Source organism: Hyperolius riggenbachi, chromosome 5 (assembly GCF_040937935.1).
Source record: "Hyperolius riggenbachi isolate aHypRig1 chromosome 5, aHypRig1.pri, whole genome shotgun sequence".
Taxonomy (NCBI): Eukaryota; Metazoa; Chordata; class Amphibia; order Anura; family Hyperoliidae; genus Hyperolius; species Hyperolius riggenbachi.
In genome coordinates, this window is record NC_090650.1 from 37217615 (window position 1) to 37242333 (window position 24719).

Genomic DNA, 24719 nt, shown 5'->3' on the forward strand with positions numbered 1-24719 from the left:
TACATTCCCGGGCAACGCATCAGTGGGTGGAGACAAGTACAAATTTCACTGGGAAAATTTAAACTGCAGCCATTCTCACACTGTTAATGTCAGGGTTCTTTGGTCACTGGGTGACTGGGATTAATATTCAGAAAAGTGGGTGGAGCCTACAAAAGTGAATCAAACTTCACCTAATGCTTTTCAAGGGGAATATTGAATTGCTGCCATTATTGCACTGTTAATGGCACAGGCCTCAAACCTGGCACAGTTGGTTATTGGGTGACTGGGGTTCAAATTCAAAAAAGGGGGTGGAGCCACAAACAGCCAATCAGATTTTTTTCATTTCAATGCAAATTATTGATACCAAAGATCGCAAAGCTTACAAACTTGGTCATTGAGTAATTGTGTGTTTGGGCTAGAAAAAGTGGGCGGAGCCAACACCAGCCAAACACATACCCGGGCAACGCCGGGCAATCAGCTAGTATCTTTATAAAGCATAAAAGCCTTGCTGAGAATTCCCTATGAAGAGATGGACTAGTCCAAAACCTGTCACTTCTGTCAGATTTCTACTGCCTACTGTTAGTGACAGCAACATAGGAGAAAAGTCATTTATGGCTCATTTTACTCTGAAAAAAACCACTTCTTATTTGTCTACGTTTGCACATATTTTAAATTTTACAATTTTCGCCATAGTGTCCCTTTAATCTTATAAGTTAGCCAATAAATGGTATCATCCTGATTCAAAACATCTTGCTTATTCTTCTGCTGTAGGTTTGCAGGTGTGGTTGGGCTGTTTGTCCTGTTGCGTGACCTGGTCTTGGCTAAGCTTTAGAAGATGGCCTCACGTTTGACACTTGAATACTTTGGCATACAAAGGGAATCGTGATGAACTCAATAATTGCAAAATGCCTCGGACTTGTGGCTGCAAAACAAGCTCAAATCATCACCTCTCCACCACCATGCTTCACAGTAGCTATGAGGTGTTTGGCCGCCCATAATGCAGTGTCGCATTTGGCGAAAAAACCAGCATACCAGCACAAACATCTCCATTTTGGTCTGGTCTACCGAAAAAAAACATTGCTCCACATTGGGCACCACATTACAGGAAGGATATTTCAGTTTTACAGCAGATGCAGAAACTAGCAACAACATTAATACGAGGGATGGAAGGTCTCACCAAGAAAGGTTAGATAAACTGGGTTTAGTTTAGAGAAAAGACGCCTTAGAGGTGATCTAATTAACATGGATAAATACATCAGAGGGCAATATAAAAGCTTGGCGGATGAGCTTTTTGTCCCTAGGCCTTCGAAAAGGACTAGAGGACATGATCTGTGCATGGAGGAAAAACGTTTTAGCCATTTATTTAGGAAAGGGTTCTTTACAGTAAGAGTGATTAAGATGTGGAATGCATTGCCACAGGAAGTCGTTATGGCAAATTCTATATCTGCATTAAAGGGGGCTTAGATGCTTTCCTTGCGTTCAAAGACATCCATGGCTATAATTACTAGGTAATGCCCAGTGATGTTGATCTAGGGATTTTATCTGATTGCCATCTGGAGTCGGGAAGGATTTTTTTCACTTTTGGGGCTAATTGGAGCATGCCTTGTAAGGGTTTTTCTGGATCAACAGGGATGTGTGAGGGAGCAGGCTGGTGTTGTACTTTGTTCTCTGGTTGAACTCAATGGACGTATGTCTTTTTTTTTAACCCAAATAACTATGTAACTGTAAGAAGTCTTGTTCAAATGCTTCTTTGCAAGCCTAAGCCATGCTGTCAGGTTCCTTTTAGAAAGGTGAGAATACAATTATAAACATCCCCCCCTCCCCAATGGGCATCCCTAGTGGTCAATCCCCTTCCCTTACCCTCGCAGCCTGGAGGCCCAAATTGAAAGGGCCATGAAATGTGGTCATCAAAATCTTTACTATCATAACAAGTGTAGCAACAAAAAAAATCCTGATTCGGAGTAATTACCCCTGTATGGAAGAGTGGGAAAGTTAGTAGTTGGCCTTCTGCCCAGAGCAGGATAACCCACAAGGCAACCTAGGCAGTTGCCTGAGGCCTGGAAAGAAAACAGGGGCCAGGTTGATGCTAAATACTTGTTCTCCTTACATAACATACCGTCCACATTTTTGATTTCAGAGAATTTTATTGCGTAAATAAAGAGAAAACTGTTCCAGGCATTCTCCATCTATACTGCCTTACACTTTTTTTTCTCCTACAAACTGCACTATCATATCTATCTTGCTTTTTAAGCACGTGTGAGCACAGCATAGATCATATTTCAGCAGCTTCTGCAGACTGGTGAGGACTATTTCCCTTCTCAGCCTTGTGTCACACTGAACTGCCCTCAGCAAATCAGTGAGGAGCAGTAATGTGGAAGGAGAGATAACAAACTTCCCTCTCTCCGGCAATGTACCAGAACAGAGCCAGGCTGAGAGAGATAAGATTAATTACAGCAAAAAAACATTCATGATTAAATTGGAATGCTTGCAATGCAGGGTCAGGATGTAGACTGCATAATAAAGACAGAGCAGTGGGTAACTGACAGGTGGTGGCGGTGATGGACCTAGAGCCCATTATTAAACGGGCTAAGGTCCCTAGTGTGTGTATATATATATATATATGTATATATATATATATATATATATATATATATATATATATATATATATTATATACAGTATATATATTAATCAAAGCTAAATGCTGCATTTATTTCAGCTATCCTTTCTCCTGCCATGACATTAAACGCAGTTTATATATTACAGTGGGGTTCCATTATAACACGTACATTTAAAAAAGAAGTAATCTAAAAGGTTATCAATTCCCTGGATCCGTAACGCGAATGTGGGTGACCTTGTAAACTGTAAGTAATAAATGTGCAATGTACAACTGTATTGTATGAAGCGGTTGGAAAAAGACAAGAGGCTTGACTACTGCCTAAGGCACGGCTGCAATTGGAAATTTTACTTTGGCGCGGAAATGCGGTGAAAGGCTGCGAGATTGCAGCACGGAGCTCTGCGGGCAAATTCAACCGGTCCCATAAGGGAATAAAGTAATGACCAGCTGTCCTCCTATGTGCTCTGCCACTATGATACTCTGCAAATAACTGGCTTCACTGTCAGCTCTGCAGGAGTCCAATGTTACACAGGAGTGAAGCAGAGAGGGGGAAGATGAGGCTCTGTGATTGTACAACCTGCAGTCTGCAGAGCGCTCATCCTGTGCAGCGATGGGCCACATTTTAGTTAAAGAGGACCTGTAGTGAAAATAATGTAATGAACAAAATTGCTTATTTTTTTACAATATTTTTATAGATTATTTAGTAAGTGAATCTGGGAGAGGAATAATTTTACAGTGGCCAAACACATTCTGAAATGTATCACTGGCGGTGACATCTATAGATCTGTACAGAATGTTTGTTGCTGAGAGTTCTATACATAGAGAGAGAAAACGCTTGTTTGGAAGTTGGAAGAGGGCATTATTTCCCATAATGCAATGAGGTTCACAGACAGCAAACTGTCAGGACCTAGGTCATGACATCACACTGTGGGAGGGGTTTCACCACAACATCAGTCATACAGAGAGGCTATTTTTTGGCATATAAGATGCTCTGGACTATAAGACGCACCTAGGTTTAGGGGGCAAAAAGAAAAAAAAAACGGGTAAAAAAAATATATACTAAACCTGGTATGTCCATGGTGCAGGAGCGTCTTGAAGATGATCTTCCCCAATTATTGTGTCCTCAGGTGTCAACCATGTATCCTGCTGTGTCCCCTTCTGTCCCCATTTGTCTCCTTCTCTCTCCCATGTGTCCCCTTCTCTCCCTCGTGTGTCCGCCTCTGCTCCCCCTTGTGTCCTCCGCTCCCCGTGTATAAGTATAAGCAAACAAAAAAGGGATCCGCAAACCAGACCAGATTGAAGTAGAAAAAGGCTAATATATTTATTTGAAAAATCCACAGACAGTGCAATAAAATCACAGGATCAACTCCCGCGTATCGGGCTTACCATCTGCCCTTAATCGTAGTTAAAAGTGAACCTGTATAAGGAGGAATTTATATGGAGCCAGGGAGGAAAAGCTCCACCCCCGGGAACACACAAACTACTCCTTAAAGGAACATACACTCTCAGAAAAAAAAAAGCTTTTGTACAAGTGTTTTCTGAGAGTGTATGTTCCTTTAAGGAGTAGTTTGTGTGTTCCCGGGGGTGGAGCTTTTCCTCCCTGGCTCCATATAAATTCCTCCTTATACAGGTTCACTTTTAACTATGATTAAGGGCAGATGGTAAGCCCGATACGCGTGAGTTGATCCTGTGATTTTATTGCACTGTTTGTGGATTTTTCAAATAAATATATTAGCCTTTTTCTACTTCAATCTGGTCTGGTTTGCGGATCCCTTTTTTGTTCATTTATCTCGTATGGCCTGGCTGACCTGATCCTGCACCGACTGATATGATGTTTGGGGGTTTAGAGCGATTATGAACTTTCTTTGTTGTATAAGTATAAGCGACTGAAGCACGGCTCACCCCATCCCACGGCTATCAGAGAGCTCTGCTCTCTCTCACTGCTCCCCTAGTGCCTTCTGCTGATCACCGATCCCCATTCCAATATCTACCCTCCCATGTGTGGTCATTTACGGATCAAAAAACGAGAGTCCAAGAAAGCGACCTCAGTCCGGTGGTTACCAATTAGTAAAGGGCAGCAGAAGACATACGACGGAAGCTACAAGAGTTGATGCCCGATATCGGCAATGTGTTTGCGAGTAACAATTTTTTGTCTGTGTAAGAAACACATAGAACGCATAGGAGGTGTGAAATATATATACACTGATAAACATATATTTAATTTGTCATAAGCTGTTTTTGTTATGCTTAATGCATTTTTAGCTCTATAGCAATTTGTTTACAATACTGCACAGAACATGAGGGGTTTTTATGTTTTCCGCTAAATACAGAATACACCAACATTTAATATTCCTTTCCTCATTTTTGTATTTATGAAGCGTGCTTGTCACTTAATGTACATAATGTATAGAGCGTGATAAGTGGCCCGTAGATGGCAGAACGCGGTGACAACTAAAAGGAGCACTTTATGCAGGTAGCATAACATTAAATACATAAAGGATCTGTGACATATAAATTATCTTACATGAAGACAAATGTTTGCAAATGGATTTCTGGGGATGCGCGCACGGGAGTAACGCATCAGATTGCTTTACAAGAAGAAAAGCAACGGAAAAAATGAAAATAAAAAACTGGCAGCTGGTTTGTCTGAGTGTCTTTAAGTGGAGCATAAAGAATGAAGGCAGCAGTTAAAGCAGCAGGGACAGACATACTATCCCAGAAAAAAAACACATACCGTATTTTCTGCTGTATAAGACGCTCCAGAATATAAGACGGTTTAGAGGTCAGAAACCAGAGAAATAAAAATATACTAAACCTGATGCGTCCATGTTCCAGGAGAGCGTTGTAGATGTCCTTCCCGAATTGGTGTCCTCCTGTTTCCCCTTCTGTCCCTAAGTGTCCCCTTCTGTCCTCCCAGGTGTCCCTCCCTTCTGTCCTCCAAGGTTTCCTCCCTTTCTGTCCTTTCTTCTGTCCGCAGGTGTCTCCTTCTGTCCCCTGGTGTTTCCTTCTGTCCTCCCATTCTGTCCTTCCTTCTGTCCGCAGGTGTCTCCTTCTGTCCTCCCAGGTGTCTCCTTCTGTCCTCCCAGGTGTCCTCCCTTTCTGTCCGCAGGTGTACCCTTCTGTCCATCCAGGTGTCCTCCCTTTCTGTCCGCAGGTGTCCCCTTCTGTCCCCAGGTGCCTCCTCCTGTCCCCAAGTGTCTCCTTGTGTCCCCTTCTGTCCTCCCAGGTGTCCTCCCTTTCTGTCCTTCCTTCTGTCCGCAGGTGTCCCCTTCTGTCATCCCTTTCTGTCCTTCCTTCTGTCTACTGGTGTCTCCTTCTGTCCCCAGGTGTCCCCCCTCTTGTCCCATCTTCTGTCCCCTCGCCTCCGCTTCCCTCCCCCATGTCTCCTGCTCCCCCTGTATATGTATTGGAATGTGGAGGCAGCTGTGTTACCTACTCTAAATGCTCCCGCAAGGATCACCAACGTGGCGGCGGGTCAGATCGGCGGGCGTTCGTAAGACGAGATTCTCTGTATTCGCCATTTTTGGGGGAGAAAATGTGTGACTTATACGGCGACAAATACGATATATAAGTAGATAATTACTTGTTATACTTACATAACAGATGTATTGTACTATCCATGTTTTAATTTCAGTGAATTTTGTATAGTTAATAAAGAGAAAACTGTTCCAGGCATTTTCCATCTTTACTGCCTCTGACTGAAGCCAAGCGTGATGTCATTTCCTACGTTACTCTTTTTTTTTCCTCCTAGAAACTGCACTGTCATATCTCTGCTCTGCCTGTTCAGTAAGCCAGCACCTATTCAGTAGGAGAACTTTGGCAAGTCTCCCTAACACTGCTACTGCCTATAGAGCGCGCCCTAGTGGCTGCTGGTCTTGCGCTTTGAGTCCGCCAGGAGAAAAGCGCAATATAAATGTTATTTGTCTTGTCTTGTCTAGCTTGCTTTGTAAACACATGTGAGCACAGCATGGATTGTATTTCAGCAGCTTCTGCAGAGGGGTGAGGTGTCACACTGAACTGCCCTCAGCTAATCAGTGAGAAAAAGGATTCTGGGAGGAGAGATAACAAGCTTCCCTCTCCTCGGAATTGTACCAAACAGAGCCAGACTGACTGAGATGAGATTAATTACAGCAGAAACATTTATGATTATACTGGAATGCTTGCAATGCAGGGTCAGGTTGTAGACTCCATAATATTTGATTTTATGGCTGATAATCCCGCTTTAAGGAGGAGCGCATCAGATTGTTACAGAGATCGCACAGTAATATATGTGAATTATTGACAAAAATGTATATACCGTACATATTTTTTCTAAAGACATACAACTTAATTTGTAGTTATTTAATTGATTGAGTCAACAAAAAAAAGTTTTAAAAAAGTTATCTGATGTAAAACCCCTTAGGCTACTTTCACATTTCCTGCGTCGCGGTTACGCGGTACTCTCCCCTGCTGCAGCTTGTCACAAGGACAATGCAAGTGTATGGGGACTTACACACTAAGGTGATGCTGTGAGAAGCGACGGAAAAAGCAAAATCAACACAAGACCGCCTCAAACTCTGCAGTGCGCTGCCGCATGATTATGCAGCAATGTAAGTCTTTGGCGAGACGGTGAGTGTAAGTGCCCGATTGTGATTGCGTCATGGCGAAACTTCAGTGACTCACTTCCTGCCCTGCAGGGGGTACGTCACTGAGTGGGGGGCGGAGCTACACATATTAACCTGTTGGCACACTCTGACGCAGGGTAATATCATGTATGCGGGATGGTGCGGTGTGATTGTCCTGCCCCCGGCTTACCTTTCGCGGGACAATCACACCGCACAATGGGGTTGATTCACTAACCAAAATAGCGCGAGTAGCCTCCCGTTACCCACGCTATTTCATTAGCGTGCCACAAGTGTAAGCGCCTGCACGCTACGTGCACTAGTGTCCGCGTATTGCCCGTCATTACCATCAGCCACAGGAGCGCACTCTATGCTGCGGGTAGTGCAGTATAGCGAGCACTAGTAACCTACACCCGCTATTTGCCAGTAACGGGCGCTCCACTCGGCCCGCCCAGAGCCCCTTCGGTCCAGTCAGTGATCCCCGCACTCTGATTGACCCAATAGGCTGCCTGTCAACCCCATTATGTGAAACTAGCTTAAAATTGTCACGGATAAGTATGGCAGCCTCCATATCCCTCTCACTTCAGTTGTCCTTTAAACAGTGGTCCCCAACCCTGTCCTCAAGGCCCACTAACAGTGCATGTTTTGTACAATTCAACAGAGGTAGGTAATCAGCTCTGCTGAGACGCTAATTACCTCACCTGTGATTGTCTGTGGTTTCCTGCAAAACATGCCCTGTTGGTGGGCCTTGACGACAGGGTTGGGGAACCCTGCTTTAATACATCCCTTCCTTTGACAGGTGCCTTTGTGTAACAAGATAATTAATGTTATTTGCTTCATCTGTCAGTGTTTTTAATGTTGTGGCCGATTATATGCGTATTTTCGTCTGTTTTTTTTCTGACGTACCTGTACGACTTCGTCATCCTCATCCAGAAGAGCTTCCAGGATCTCCGTGGCGAGCTGAAAAAAAAAAACATTAATCATTAACCAATCATTTATCCTCCAGAGAAGACTCTATGGGGCATTACTTTATTAAACAAAAGGTCCAAGTGCTGTAATAAAAGCTAACAGTGATAAGTAACTGGGGAACGTCAGATGATGTGCTGACGCACTGACAATTCCTAGAGCATGTACAGGAAACGAGCAGGATGCAAAACAGAACACAATCTCTAAAGAGAACCTGTCAAGAGGTTCAGCATTTCTAAACTGACACTCCTGCTAAAAAGCACATGGGGAAGTTGGCCTAGGTTTCATGGCTGCATCAACTCAGCCCCATATCACCCACAAGGTAATCTAGTTGGGTGCCTTGGGTCTTGTGGTTGACCAGGGCCTGGCTGTTACCCCCCCCCCCCCTCCTCACTCATTCTTTGCTGCCACCTCACCAGGGGCGGACCTAACATGAAGCCACTTGAATCACATGATTCAGGTGGCAAAATCTTAGGGGAGGTATTTGAACAAACAGTTTGGGCCACCTGGTGCCTGCCTCCTCTCTGTTCTCCTACCGGCCTTCCTGGCACACACTAACCTCCTCATCCATGCATCCCCAAATCCCCCCCCATTCAAGCGGTGGCACCTGCCGTCCTTCCCTGTGACATCATAAGCAGGTGAGGTCTCGCCTCTTATCGAGGCATGCTATGGTGGAACCCCATCACCGGGGAGAGATCACCATGGCCAGTCAGAGGGGAAGCTTTGGCATGCGACCAATCAGGCGGGGGTGCTGGCACCAGACCGGCCAATCACAGCCGTCCGCTGCTTTTTTTGCTAACTGAAGCCGATGGTCTCGCGTGCGGGCCATGGCACCGTCATTAGGCCAATCTGATAGGTCACTGCTACAGAACGAGTGCAGTAATTGGCCCAATGACAGTGCTGTGGTCCCACCCACAACATATAAATGAATATCGTAAAAAATAAAGTAAAAAAACAATTTTATTCATGATGTAATTTTGATCACAGTTCCTCTTTAAATCTAAGTATTTATAAATGCTCTGAATTACCCCCAACTGGACCCTGATAAGTAATGGGACTATATATTATGGATTTTGCCTCCTAAAGAGACAGGTGGTGCCCCCTGGCGTCATATTGTTTACATGTCCTCCTTTACCAGCTCTTTAGCAGTCTGTCTTGCAAACAGGAGCATCATGAGTATTGTAAAATCTAATTCCAAGCACTGTATATGTTTCCAGCCTGTTCATGTTCTACTTCAAGCTAACTCCCAAATATATCTGACACCCCTCGGCCACTCCATACTCATGTATAGGGGTCCTCAACTTCAAGGCTCAACTACATCGCATACCTTAACTTTTTGAGATAAGAAAGAGGGACACTTAAGCCACGCCCCTGCCACACCTCTGATGATGCCCCATCATACCCCTAGTCACGCCCCTGCCACACCCCTGATCACACATCCGTCACACCCCTAGTAACACATACCATAATGGTTTCATAAGAAAAATATGTTGTTTTATAATTCTAACCACACTGATCCTTTCTATCTTGGTTCTTTTTAATTCATATTAACATTTTAAAATTAGTAATATATCAATTTACAGGATGGGAATAAAGTTTAGAGTCAATCAAACACATTTTTTTAGTAGAGAAATATATATATTTACATAGAAAGAGGGACAAAGTCCTGAAAGAGGGACACATGAGAGGGACAGGGCTCCTAAAGAGGGACAGTTGGGAGCTATTCTACATGTGAACTGCATTGACCCCCAAGGTCCAGCAATGGGAAAGAAATGGAGGGAGGTTGAGCCACATACCCCCCCTAAAGCCCCGCTTTGCAGCACCAACATGCCACACCCCCACCATGTACACATATGCTATATCTAAGGAGGGGGGTTTAAAACGGACCTGAACTCAGAACTTCCTCTCTGCTGCAAAAGATAAGCAACAGCATAATGACCTTTAAAGAAAAAAAAATCTTTGTTACAGCTGATACAAAGCCTGCAATAAATTAATACCTGCTTTCATGAAAGCAGACATAGGGTTAATATCCTGTGTTTACAAATTAGCTGATCTGTCCAGGCAGCCAGCTGGCACAGCTGAGAGATCAGATTCTAGTTGTGATTAGTCACAGATGAGGAGGAATTAGACAGGCTAAACTCTCTAAATACAATCAGGGTGCATTTCTCTATGTTTTCCTTCTGTCCTGTGCAAGAGTTCAGGTCCACTTAAAGACCGTAACACCTATGCCTTCATCCAATAGCAGTGAAGGGAGGGGGTGTGCGCACCAAGCCCATTTCAGAAGTGACTGTGAGAGGCTGGACCAAAGTAGTGATATGGTACAACACAATAACATTTGTAAAGCGCTTTTTTCCCATAGGACTCAAAGCGCATAGCTGTGTCTCAGATTAATACAGGGTTTCAGGCTGGGGTGTGTTACAGAGGAGATAGTCAGATGTTCCTGAATGCCAGACAGAAGAGGTAGGTTTTCAGTTTAGACTTAAATGCTTCCAGAGATGGAGCTGTCCTGATTGGGTGTGGCAGAGAGTTCCAAAGTGTAGGGGCAGCATGACAAAAGGCTCTGTCTCCAAAGCTTTTGAGGTGGACTCTGGGGGTGACCAAGGTGTTACGTCCTTTTGATTTAAGATTGTAGGGGGTGTGATGCAGTTGCAACAAGTCCTTCAGGTATCCAGGGCCCAGATTGTGCAAGGATTTGAATGCCAGTAAGCCAATCTTAAACAGAATTCTCCATTTTATCGGTAGCCAGTGGAGTGAGCTCAGGGTTGGTGTTATGTGGCAATGGCGGGGTTGGCTTGTTAACAGCCTTGCGGCAGCATTCTGTACTAATTGCAGGCGGCATTAGTATTTCTTATGCAGGCCTGTGTAGAGGACGTTGCAGTAGTCTAATCTTGATGTGACAAAGGCATGAACTAGGGTTGGAAGATCCTCTGAAGGAATAAGGTGTTTAATCCTTGCAATATTCCTTAGATGAAAGAAGGAAATGACATAATGACATATGGTAACCCCCTGCAGAAGCTGACAGAAGCTCCACCCAGAAACTCCAGTGTGAAATCATTGCAGGAAACGTCATCAGTATTGTGTGATTGTAATGGGGGCGGGGGTTAGACCTAAAAAAATGAGGACATAAAAAATTATGTATATACAGTAGGCTTTAAAGCAGCAGAGACAGCCATGCGAAAAAAAACCATATATAAGTAGATAAATACTTGTTCTACTTACATAACTGATGTATTGTACTGTCCACGTTTTGATATCAGTAAATTTTATAACATAAATAAAGAAACAATTGTTTCAGGCATTTCCCAAGTTTACTGCCTCTGACTGAAGCTAATCATTATGTCATTTCCTGCCTTACTCTTTTTTCCTCTAGAAACTGCACTGTCATATCTAGCTTGCTTTGTAAACACGTGAGCACACCATAGATCGATAGATCGTATTTCAGCAGCTTCTGCAGAGGGGTGAGGTGTATATCCCCTTTCAGCCTCAGTCCGTGACACTGAACTGTCCTCAGCCAATCATTGAGGAGTAGGAATGTGGGAAGGGAGATAACAAGCTTCCCTCTCCTCGGCAATGTACCAGAAAGGAGCCAGGATAAGATTCATTACAGCAGACACATTTATGACTATATTGGAGAGCTTGCAATGCAGGGTCAGGTTGTAGACTGCATAAAAAACACAGAGCAGTGAGTAAATGGATTTTGATTTTATGACTGACAATCCCACTTTAAGTTTGGATATAATATTATAATAAACATTTTTAACACTTATCCCTCCCTCCCCCAACCTACGTTTATCTCATCATTCAGCTTCTGACATCATTGCGGCTTTTTAAATGAATAATGAACCAATCTGAATGGCGTCTCAGACTTTTTTTTTTCGAGAAACTAGTAGCTGGAAATCCAGCGCCATTATTAACACCGCCGGTCGGTAACGAACAGCGAAGGCTTGATGAATTTTGTCCATATTCCCTTTTTAATACCAGTATATAAATTAGGAATGACTGTATGCAAACATTAATTGCTTCTTTTGAAGACAATTCCCCCAGACATCATTAATTGATGGGAACTAGGAGCCGCTAATCTTTACGGTATGAAGTCGGAGCAGACATGAGCTATTAGAGAGCTGGGTGCTATGCATTTCAAACGCACTCCATCATTCTGTATGCATAAATCTCCCAGGAGTCACTTTCCATATAAATGCATGCTAAAGATTGCCCGACTGTCTCCCTGCCTGCCCGCCGCACATTCACTCTCTTTAATGGCTTTCAAAGGAAAGAGAGGCAACAATACAGAACATAACTCCTCTTTCTTTCTGACAATGGGCGCTATTAAACAAATACAAAGAACAAACCTCTCCCCCCCCTCCCCTTCCTTTCCAAGATATTATCCTATTCTAAGGGAATTTTACTGTTGTCTGTTTCCCTGCCAAAAAGATCTCCCCCCTTTTTTAGATTAGCTATTATTGGCATATTATTGGTAACTGCGGTCAATGAGATGCAAATAATTCTGAGAGGATAAAGAATTAAAGGGAAACTTCAGCCTAAACAAACACAGTGGCCTCAATTCACGGAGCATTATCAAACGTTTATCAAACATTTTATCAAACGTTTGATAATCTACCTCATGGGTAAAATCTCATTTTAAATTCACTAAGGTGTTATATATTTATCGAATGTTTTACCGATAAAACGTTCAACAAATATATAACACCTTAGTAAGATTTTACCCATGAGGTAAATTATCAAACGTTTGATAAAGTGTTTGATAAACGTTTGATAATGCTCCGTGAATTGAGGCCACTGTCATTAAGTTACATTAGTTATGTTAATTAGAATAGATAGGTAATATAATCTCTTACTCGCCCTGTTTTAAAAGAACAGGCAAAAGTTTGTGATTCATGGGGGCTGCCATCTTTGTCATGGGGGCAGCCATCTTTTTGGTTGAAAGGAGGTGACAGGAAGCAGGAGACACAGTTCCAACTTTCCTGTGTCCTGATAACCCCTCCCAGCTGCGCACGCTAGGCTTCAAATGTCAAATTCAAAATGTAAAAAAAAATAAAAAAAAATTGCGCCAAAACAGCAGAACGAGAGCAACAAAATCAGAAATCCCATCATGCTTTGCACAGCATCAGGGGAAAAAAGCCCAGGCAGTTTTCTTCTATGCAGCTAAAATTGTATAAGAGAAAGAAAGTTCTGATGCTGTGAAACTGTTAAAGAAACACAAAGCCTTTTCAGTGCTGCTGAATCGATTTTTAGTCTAGAGGTTCACTTTAATAAAATTTATGCAGCTTGGACCAACAGACGAGTCGGGGGGAACGGCCAATAGTAAAATATTAGTATTTCAATTACCAATATTTTACATTGTACTATCTTTCACCTATTCTATCCTGAACCCTAAGTGCCTGCATATTAATGAAGCAAATTTACATAGAAAATACATCTCATTATTCGAAACATTTCATGCAATTTTTTGTGAAAAACACAATTTTTATGAGTCACAATTGACTTCCATTAAAATGCCTAAAATCCGTTTAAAATTGGGAAGTTTAGGTGGAATTTGGCGCCTCTATTTGGCCCTTGGTGGAGGGGTGTATCCCCATTCTTTTCCTATCTACAGAGAGCGACATCCTGAGTGGGGTCAGGTCATAATTCTCTCCACCTGCACTATCAGTGGTTGCCTGTGTGGTAACCCGTTTTCTGTGAGTATAACCCTTGTTGCTTTTATACATTATCTATACAACTGCATTTAATACTACACTATATTGGACTCTCTGTTTCCGATCTTCCTCTAGCCAAGTACATTAAAACGCGAATTGCACATGGAAAAAATAGCAGATTTGCTGTCCGAATTTTAAATACAGAACAATCAAAAAAGCAAACTGCATACAAATGCGCAACAATTGCAATGCCATTCAAATACATTACTTGTGCGAAAATCTCGTTTTTGAAGAATCATAAATGACATGCACTAACATCAAGAGTTTTCTCCCCAGCACAATGTAGATCACAGTGTTTCTTTCCCTCCTGCCTCTCACCCCTCCCCTAGATTGTAGAATTGTGAGCAACAGGCTGGGGGCTGGAATGATTCGTCTGTGATCTGTCCACACAGGAGCAGCTTGCTAGCAAGTAAGGATTATGCTGGGAATACACGGTTCATTTCTGGCACTCGATTCTCCTCTCGATCGTTTTTGCTGCTCGATTCTGCAGTCGATTCTCTTATCTTCCGCTAGTTTTTCTCATCTTTTTTCATTCACGTCTATCAGGAATCGAGCGGCAAAACAATCAAAGGGGAGATCGGACAGGTCGGAAATTATCTATCGAACCATCTAATCACCTCAAAAACGAACCGTGTATTCCCAGCATTAAAGCACGCCAGCAAACTAGCCAAGTACACCTGTAGGTAATTTTTCTTCTATAATAGCACCATCATTTGGACAATCTGCTCTGCTGAAAAACCACTGAGTTCTGTTCGTGATGTTTGGTGAACTTGCTAGCCTTAATTTTACCACCTGAGTTAGGCGAAAAATATGTAAAGCTCACCAGACTAATATCGATTTTGATCAACCTAATGCGGCCCATCAGCCAGCCATTGTGCCCCCCAGAAAAACAAATAAAATAAAATGAAGTTTGAGCTGCTACTGGAATTCATCTCTATTTATCCACTTTTTGCTCTACACTAACATTCTCACCTGCGCTGAACCTGTAAAATAAAGTTAACTTGTCTGCCTATCCGGCCCACAGGTAACCATTAGGACACTGGGCTGTCCTTGTGGTCAAGGGCAAGAAACTGCGCCTTTTAAATCCTGCTATATTAAATTACTTTTTCCACATCCAATTTCCACGCGGTCAACAATTCCAGCCCACAGCCTTGTAAATGGAAATGTAAAAAAATGAGCCTGCCCACTTTTTACTGGAAAATAAGATGTTTAAGTTGGTGGAAAAATTATTCATGCTGGCAATCGAGCCCGACAGTGATTCTTAATGCAAATCTTTACCTGCTAATGGCCTTCAGAAACCACTTAGTGAACATTAGCCAGTGGCTAAAATGCAGCTGAACACACAGCTCCCTCTGCATACGCCTTACTAAAGTATATTAAAGTTCAAAGTTAAGGTTAATTGCACCAATGTTCTGCAGCTTAACACGCAGACTATGATGCCCCTGCCTTCCCTCTGCTCTATGCAAACTCCCATAACTCTTACAGGTCAGCCCGGATCTCAACAACAGCCGTTAGGTAGAAGACTAAATAAAGAGGCCAGATATTCATCAACTAAGATGATCACTCTTGACAGTTTTGAGCTGGGCTGTGAAGTCGTTACAAAAATCATCCAACTCCAACTCCTCAGTTTATGAAACCACCAACTCCAACTCCAGGTACCCAAAATGACTCAGACTCCTCGACTCTGACTCCTTAGTCTTAAAATTAACAGGGCTGTAGATTTGGTACAAAAATCTTCTGACTCTCAGTTTATGAAATAACCGACTCCAGGTTCCGAAAATTGCTTTAACTCCGACTCCACAGCCCTGGTTTTGAGCGAACATTCTGATATCAATACAGATGTCCTATAATGTTATTGAGAAAGACACTAGCAGTTGGCTGGGGGCTGGTGCACACCAAGACCACTTCTAAGCGCTTCTTAAAACGCTTGCGATCTAAAAAGCCCTTGGCTAATGTATTTGAATGGGGTGGATCACACCAGAGTGATGTGCTTTTTTCCCAAACGCAAACAAGGGTCCTGCAGCATTTTTGCTGATTTCTGAGGGAATTCAGCCTCAATGATAAGTATAGGAAAGAGGGAAATCGCTCTGAAAAGCACTAGAATAGAGTGATTTTCCAAGCGTTTTTGTTACAGAAACTGTTCAGTTACAGCTCTACTGTAACAATATATATAAAACACTACACCAAAACGCTCCAAAAATCGCAAGGCATGCTTAGAAAATCGCTAAGCACATGCCTAGAGTTGCCTTAAAAAAAATCACTTCAAAAAGCGCTGAGCGTTTGCTTTTACGCTAGCGCTTTTTGGTGTGCACTGGGCCTGAGTCAGGTCACTTAAAGACTTTGTGTGTGGGAGAGCCGTGCACCCTCTGGCACCCACTGCCGCTGTACTCCACCTTCACCCAGACGCCACCAAAGATGCCATTGATATGAATTTTGAATTATTACATGATTTCTTGCATACTGTCAAATCTTGCTGATGCCTTGAATTTGCATCTTTGTGTCACCTTTTGCACAATAAACACTATATTGTCAGACCTTTTTTTTCCATGCCTCACAGTTCACTTAAAGACTTCCTCCAGTCAAAACAAAATTGAGTGGCAATGCATACATGTAGTCTATGCACTGTGTACAGTTAGATAAACATACAAAGTTTACATCTGGTTCATTGTAGCGTCTAGAAGAGAGACACATTTATATCTGTACATAGCAAGGAAATGAGCAGCGCTACTTAAAAACAGACTAGTGCCTACCTGCAAAAGAGTGCAAGCCCCACTTGTGGGATATAATACACACCGAGCATGCACATGACCTGTCTACCACTGGAGGATGTTGGTTTCCTGTAACAGCTTGCATGCAACCTATTAAGTACTCGTCCCTCCCACTGCGAAGAAGTCAATCCTCCATGGGAGGGGCCTAACACTAACTAAATCCTAACCTATGTATATGCATAGCCTGGGTGCGGCTAATCAAATAAAATTGAAAATTGCGCAAAAGGTGGATCAGCGCAACACCAGGCCGCCTCCGAATGGCCTCAATCAGAGATGCGCTGAGCCCCCCCAGGAACTACAAACGCACCTTGAACCCAAACAGAAGCTCTGCATATACACCAAAAGCATGGCTGTTAAGTGGGAGCAGCTGACCAAAAACGAATTACATTAGTACATAGCAAGGAAATGAGCAGCGCTACTTAAAAACAGACTAGTGCCTACCTGCAAAAGAGTGCAAGCCCCACTTGTGGGGTCGAATACACACCGAGCATACACATGACCTGTCTACCACTAGAGGAGGATGTTGGTTTCCATTAACAGCTTGCATGCAACCTACTAAGTACTCGTCCCTCCCACTGCGAAGAAGTCAATCCTCCATGGGAGGGGTCCACACACTAATTAAATCCTAAGCTATGTATATGCATAGCCTGGGTGCGGCTAATTAAATAAAATCGAAAATTGAAAATTGCGCAAAAGGTGGATCAGCGCAACACCAGGCCGCCTCCGAATGGCCTCCATCAGAGATGCGCTGAGCCCCCCCTGAAACTACAAACGCACCTTGAACCCAAACAGAAGCTCTGCATATACACCAAAAGCATGGCTGTTAAGTGGGAGCAGCTGACCAAAAACGAATTACATTAGTACATAGCAAGGAAATGAGCAGCGCTACTTAAAAACAGACTAGTGCCTACCTGCAAAAGAGTGCAAGCCCCACTTGTGGGGTCGAATACACACCGAGCATACACATGACCTGTCTACCACTAGAGGAGGATGTTGGTTTCCATTAACAGCTTGCATGCAACCTATTAAGTACTCGTCCCTCCCACTGCGAAGAAGTCAATCCTCCATGGGAGGGGCCTAACACTAACTAAATCCTAACCTATGTATATGCATAGCCTGGGTGCACTAGTCTGTTTTTAAGTAGCGCTGCTGCCTGGTGTTGCGCTGATCCACCTTTTGCGCAATTTTCAATTTTCGATTTTATTTGATTAGCCGCATTTATTTGATTGGGGAAGGGGGTGGAGTCATGACATCAATCCCTCAGCATCCTTTGCAACCATGGCTAGGAAAGAAAAAAAATCCCAAAGCCCAATTTCAATACAGACCCTGGGGTGAGAAAATCATACTTTATTATGTGTGATTTAATATATCTTGGCAACTTATTATGTTTAAAGCAAACTGTAATTTATAATTTAGGTACTCTTTAAATCACTCCTAAGGCCTCTTTTCCATATTCTAAAGGCGGTGAATGTACCACCTGTCAGCTGCTCACATTCCCAGGCCGGGCATCTACTAGTACTCAGCACTTTGTTTTAGAAAGCCAGTAGCAAGAAACTATCCAGAAATGACCCTCAGCTTGCCCACTTGGGCAGTTGGGCTGCACCCCTGAGGTTTGGAAAAATCCTATGAAGAGAATAAAGGAAGCCTTGAAAATCCCACATGAACTAGCACAAAAACCTGTCAGTCACAGCCCTCATTTTTATAACACTTACTGTAAGTGGCAGCTACATAGACAGAAAATGTCAATTACAGTGCATTTCACTTTGGTACAAACGTACATCTTGTATTTATGTATTTTAACTTTTACATTTTTTTCTTCTTTCTTCACAGTGGTCCTTTAAGCTGTCAGCCAGAACTATCATTAACAATCACTTTGGATGACACTTCACCGGCGTCTGTTCCGGCCTTCGATAAATCCTAACACATGTTCTGAGTGGTCTTTTCTGCAAACGGTTTTACAAAGACAACTACCAATAATTACAGCAAAACGCAAGGGAATGCGGATAAGTAAAACTTTCTGCAGGTGTTTTACAGACTTTTATACATTCCCTTACAGACTGTCAGTATTTTTAAGGTACCTGATATTTTGCCCAAATTTTTGGTCTCCAGGAAGTAACTGAAATGCACAATTTTGCCTTTTTCAAAACAAAATGTAGTTTTATCTCTGCATGAGCAACACGCAAATCCCCATAATGCACCGCAGGTGGACAGCGAGTGGATATGCAAATAACTCCTGTAGGACAAGACTGTCAAACTCAATCACATAAGGGGCCAATCTAAAGCAAAGTCTAAGTTGCAGCAAGATTGTTCAAATTCATATTTTTGGTTGTCAGTTTAGGACTGTTCAACTAGGTGTAGGGATTATCATTGCCATGGGGCCCAGTGGTCTACGCTGGCAATAAGGAGGTTCCACCGCGAGCGCTGTAATTACAGCGCAGCAGATTTGGGCACAGCCAGCACCACCATAGGCCGTAATAGGAATTACGGCTATAGCCGCGCATAGTCATTAACTTTGGCACCGTCAGAAGATGGAGCTGAATTTGCTGGAAGCTGAATTACATCATTCCCCACTATCTACGTAGATCTAGAGGGGGAATAGTAATTACCGCCGCCGGGACTTGTGTAGCAGCAGGGTAAGCCATATACCGGCTGTATCCTCCGCCCAAGTCTCCCGGCGGCCAATTCATATGTATGCTTCCACCGGTAGGCCTCATGGAGATCCACGACGGGTCCACTGAATTGCAGAGTAGCGAGTGGAGCACTGTGCAGAAGTGATGACATACCTCTCCGGGTTCCACCAATCTGATTTCCTCCTAGCTTTCTTGTATCCATGACTACAGTGAGTGCCGCCTTGTCACGTGGGTTACACGATGAGAGAGGGCAGTGTAATCATGGAGACTCGGACACATGGAGAAGGAAGATCATTGGTGGAGCCCGGAGAGGTATGTCCCTTCTCTCCAGCTCTCCACTTGCTTCTCTCCACATGGGGGGCTACCTATTCTTGGGTGGCTAATCTAGATACCTATACTTGGGGGGGGGGGGGGGGCTACCTATACTAGAGGAAACTAATCTGGCTGCCTATTTTGTGGGGCTAACCTGGATACCTATATTATGAGTCTAACTACAGTGGGGGGCTAATCGGGCTACATATACTGGAGGGATAATCTGGCTACTTATGCTGGTGGGTGATCTAGCTACCTTCACAGAGGGACTACCTATACTGGGGGCCCTTCTTGCTACCTATACTGGGGGCCGCTCGGTCTACCCATACTGGGGGCACTTCTAGCTACTTATATCGGGGACTTCTTAATAGCTCTATATACTGGGGGGAGGGGATACCTAGGGCACAAAGGTACCTAATTATTTTTTTTTTTGGGGGGGGGAGGGGTGGCAATCAAAATGTTGCTATGGGGTCCTATGATTTCTAGCTATGAATACGAATTCAAAACTATACTGATAAAAATTTGGATGAAGTCGATAAAGTGAAGTCCTGAACACATGGGGGGAAAAAATCCAGATTCTCTAATGGTTGACTGACTTTAATTGCATGTCCAGCACGGCATATTTTATGCAGTGCAGCAAAATGTATGCAATATGTGCCAGTGCTATCCATGCCAAAAGACTTGTACACCCGTCCCAGCCTGCATGGTAGCTGGGAAGGTTAATCCACTGGTTGGATCTGGCAAGCAACCCATTATCATTTGGTCGTCTTGTTGTTTGCGAGCCGTACATCTGTCTTCCAACAGACCAAGTTTAGAAGACAGTTGGGCATATTGTTGGGACGTGTGTATGAGCCTTAAAGGATACCCGAGGTGACATGTGACATGATGAGATAGACATGTGTATGTACAGTGCCTAGCACACAGATAACTAGGCTGTGTTCCTTTTTTCCTTCCTCTGTCTGAAAGAGTTAAAAATCAGGTATGAAAGTGGCTGACTCAAGACAGGAAATGACTACGGTGTGACCCTCACTGATAAGAAATTACAACTATTAAACACTTTCTAAGCAGAAAATAGCTTGAAAGCAGGAAAGAGATAAAAAGGGCCAATAGTTCATAGATTTTAGCTCTGGCATACTTCAATGAATGTGTAATTGAGCAAAAACAATAAAACAGTTAAAATTTAAAAAGTAGATTTAAACATGAAATAAAACTGTGGAATAGACTCGGGTGTTGCCTCGGGTGTTCTTTAAAGGACAACTGAATGGAGAAGTAACTGAAGGCTGCCATATTTATTTTCTTGTAAACAATACCAGTTGCCTGGCAGCTCTGCTGATCTATTTGGCTGCAGTAGTGTCTGAATCACACCAGAAACAAGCATGCAGCTAATCTTGTCAGATCTAACAATGTAAGAAACACCTGATCTGCTGCATGCTTGTTCAGGGGCTATGGCTAAATGTATTAGAGGCAGAGGATGAGCAGGATAGCCAGGCAACTGGTATTGCTTAAAAGGAAATAAATTTGGCAGCCGCCATAGCCCTCTTGCTACAGTTCTCCTTTAAGGGCCATGTGACATGGACAACTAAGTTGCTAACAATCAGTCACAGGATCTAGTTGGCAATCAGGCAAACAGTTGTTGTAACTAGTTGCTTGCGCTACTAACCAGTTGCTTGTGTTACCACCTAGATAACTCCATCTCTCACAGACAGGCATCCAGCATCAGTACTCAGGATAATTAAATTAAAGTCATTATTTGTATATGACATAAGCAGGCTATATCTCTGAAACTACTGATCATACTGACATGCAGTTTTCACTCAACACAACCTAGGCTGATACATTTTTCCATTATATGCCAAGTTTGAACTGCCCAGATTTCCCACAGGTGCACTTCAGGCATAGAAGGATCAATTTAAGTTAGTTCAATTAAACTCCACAACTCCACACTGAAGCATAAAAAAACTACAAACTACCAAAACAAGACTGAATTTGGTTAATATTGTCTTGTCTTATTCATTACATACAAAGCATTGGTGTTTAATGACTCATTAAGGGAAGACTCAATTTATTCTAAGCACCGATAAGTGCTTTTTTACGGACGTCTAGAAGAATTAAAATGAACGCGGGTTTCCATCTCTGGGGAGACGTCTCTATTAATCTGGGATGACAGCGTCTGGCTGAGGATTGCTTCTGACTCCCATCATCGCTTCCCTTCTGATAACCAATTGATCATCTCAGAAGTAGTATTGATTTTCCAGTAATTGCTAACCTCTGAATCTTAAACTCACGAAGGTGATGCATCCGGGCTCCACGTAGGACAGCCTTGACCGACTATGAATTTTTATATTAGGATAGATGGGCTTATTATCTGGCCGGGGGATGGGGGGGGGGGGGGGGGGGGATGAAATACATTAGGAAGCATTATGTTCCATGATGAATGAAAAAAAAAAAACGCAAAAAAGGATAATGGAACAAATACAAGCCAGATCCAAGAACAATCACGACCGGTAAAACCCAACCATGTTCAGGCACAAGGGCTTAAAGTGAACCAGAGCTGTAAATAAACTAATGAGATACTCATAAAAATGACTCTTAGATATCTCAAGGTTTTATTTTATGCATGAACATTTACAAAGCAGATTTAATGTTTCATAGTCTCTGCTCAGTTGCAGTGTCTCAAGAGTCCCAGAGTGAAAATACATGAACTATTGACCTTTTTATTTTTTCCTCTCACAGTAAAAAGCCCAGGTATCTGCTTAGGAAAGTGTTTAACAGCTGTAATTTGTTATCAGTGAGCCAACTGGGTCCTCACAGGAGAAAAAATGTCAGTTCCATAGCTAATTATAAACTCTTTCAGGCAGGGAAAAAAGAAAAAAAGCAGAAGTGTCTGTATGCTTGCCACTGTATATACACATGTTTATCCCACCATGTCACATGTCATCTTGGGTACAGTGACACTAAAGCAACCCCCCCCCCCCCCCAAAGAAAAAACACCTTACTATATAATGCATTGTATGTGTAGTACAGATAATGAATAGAACATTAGTAGCAAAAAAAAAAAAAGTCTTTAATTTTTATTTTCAGTTATATAGCTTTTTTTTTTTTTTTTTTTTATAATATTGCATCCCACTGTAATGTATGCAATTACAAACCACACTTACCTGCAGAACTTACCTGCAGTAAAACCTTATCTAAAGTTGTCTCTCTCTCTCTCTGTTTCTTTGATATATAAGTGCATCCAGAAAACAGCACTGTATCCGACCCAAGTTGGGTCAGAGAGCTCAGATAAGCTCTTTTGCATAGAATAGATAATAAGTGAAGTTTTTAAACCCTTCCTCTACTGGAAACAATACGAGACTTATATCTTTGCTACTAATGTTTTATTTCTTAGCTGTACTACACATACAATTAATTACCATATATACTCGCATATAAGCCAACCCGCATATAAGCCGACCCCCCAACTTTTACCTAAAGAACATGAAAAAATGATTGACCCTCATATAAGCCAAAGGTAGGAAGGGCAGCAGATCCTGAGGCTTTTATGCACACCCCAGGGTTCTGTATAACAGCAGCTTTTACAGTGATTATTACCATGCCCACAGCAGTCATTATTACCATGCCCACCGCAGTGATTATTACCATGCCCACCACAGTGATTATTACCATGCCCACCACAGTGAAAATTACCATGCCCACCACCGTGATTATTACCATGCCCACCACCGTGATTATTACCATGCCTTACCACCATAATTGTAAGCCCTGGGGGGAGCAGAGCAGGAGCAATGAATGGCCACCCAGAATCACAGTGAGGGGTGTGCGGACTGACCTGCTGAGGATCGGAGAGTGCAGCGGTGATGAACAGTGAGCAGGCTTGCAGTGCCTGCAGCAATATGTTTAACCAGCTGATCGGGGCCGAAGGGGAGCGGACAGCTGAGAGATCGGATGCGGAGGGCGGAAAGCATTGCTGCAGCCGTTGGATGTCCGCGGCGAGAGCAGAGCAGGAGCGATGGATGGCCACACAGAGTAGAAACAGAAGGAGCGCTCTTCCGTGTTCATAATCTCGTGCTTCCTGCTTTGTCTGCACCTTGTGAGCCCATTGGCTGGAAATAGCTGGTAATAGCCAATGGGTTTACAAGGTGCGGAAACAGCAGGAAGCGCGAGATTATGAACACGGAAGAGAGCTCCTGCTGTGTTTCTATTCTGTGTGGCCATCCATCGCTCCTGCTCTGCTCTCGCCGCGGACATCCAATGGCTACATCCGATCTCTCAGCTGTCCGCTCCCCTTTGGCTCCGATCAGCTGGTGAAACTTATCGCTGCAGGCACTGCAAGCCTGCTCACTGTTCAGAATCACCGCCGCATCACCGCTGCACTCTCTGAGCCACTCTCCGATCCTCAAAAGCTTAGACATAGGCACAAAAAATAAGGGACTCGCATACAAGCCGAGACCCCCTCTTTTGGGCCACTTTTTTGGGGTCAAAAATTTGGCTTGTATGCGAGTATATACGGTATCTCATAAGTATATTTTCACTTCAGATTCCCTCTAAACCAAGGTTTTTTGAAGATGTACAATGGAGTGTTATAGGGCATATAAATCATTGTATTTATCAGTCGATTCACTACAACACACATACATTACAATCTTATTTCCAATTAATTTACCTGGTTTGTTCATCTCGTTATTTTTGCATGGGGCCATTCTGATATAAATTGTGTACCGCAGTGCATTGTGGGAACTCACTGTGGGATGCAATTTGATGACGAATACAGGCGTACCCCCACAAAAAAGCGCTGGGAAATTTGGGTCAAGAGCCGATAGAAGAATATCTGTAAATGTTACCAATATTCTACTATTTAAAGTGGTAATATTTGTTAGTAAAATATTGGTATACTAGTAAAAAGGCCCACCCGTTAAACAAGCGCTAGGTCTCAGCCGCTACCCCCCATAATGCGCGCACATATGCGTCCCGCTTGCTCGATCCCCACCACTGAAGTATATGCACACAGGGAGCTGCTTGCTTGGCAGTTGGAAAAAGCTGTTATTTCCCACAATGCAATAAGAACCTCTGTGAACCACACACGTCAAACTGTCAGATCCGGTGTTGTATCTGATTACGCTGCCTGTTCATTT

General features: G+C 43.1%; 1 protein-coding gene across 2 annotated transcripts in view; it reads right to left on the reverse strand.

Moving 5' to 3' along the window:
* LOC137518126 (uncharacterized) overlaps positions 1 to 24719 on the reverse strand; it is a 716045-nt gene that overhangs the window by 122000 nt on the left and 569326 nt on the right. For both annotated transcript variants that reach the window (XM_068235497.1, XM_068235496.1), the window contains exon 9: positions 8104 to 8157. In XM_068235497.1, the coding sequence (XP_068091598.1) occupies positions 8104 to 8157 (54 nt within the window). The remainder of the gene's footprint in view (positions 1 to 8103; positions 8158 to 24719) is intronic.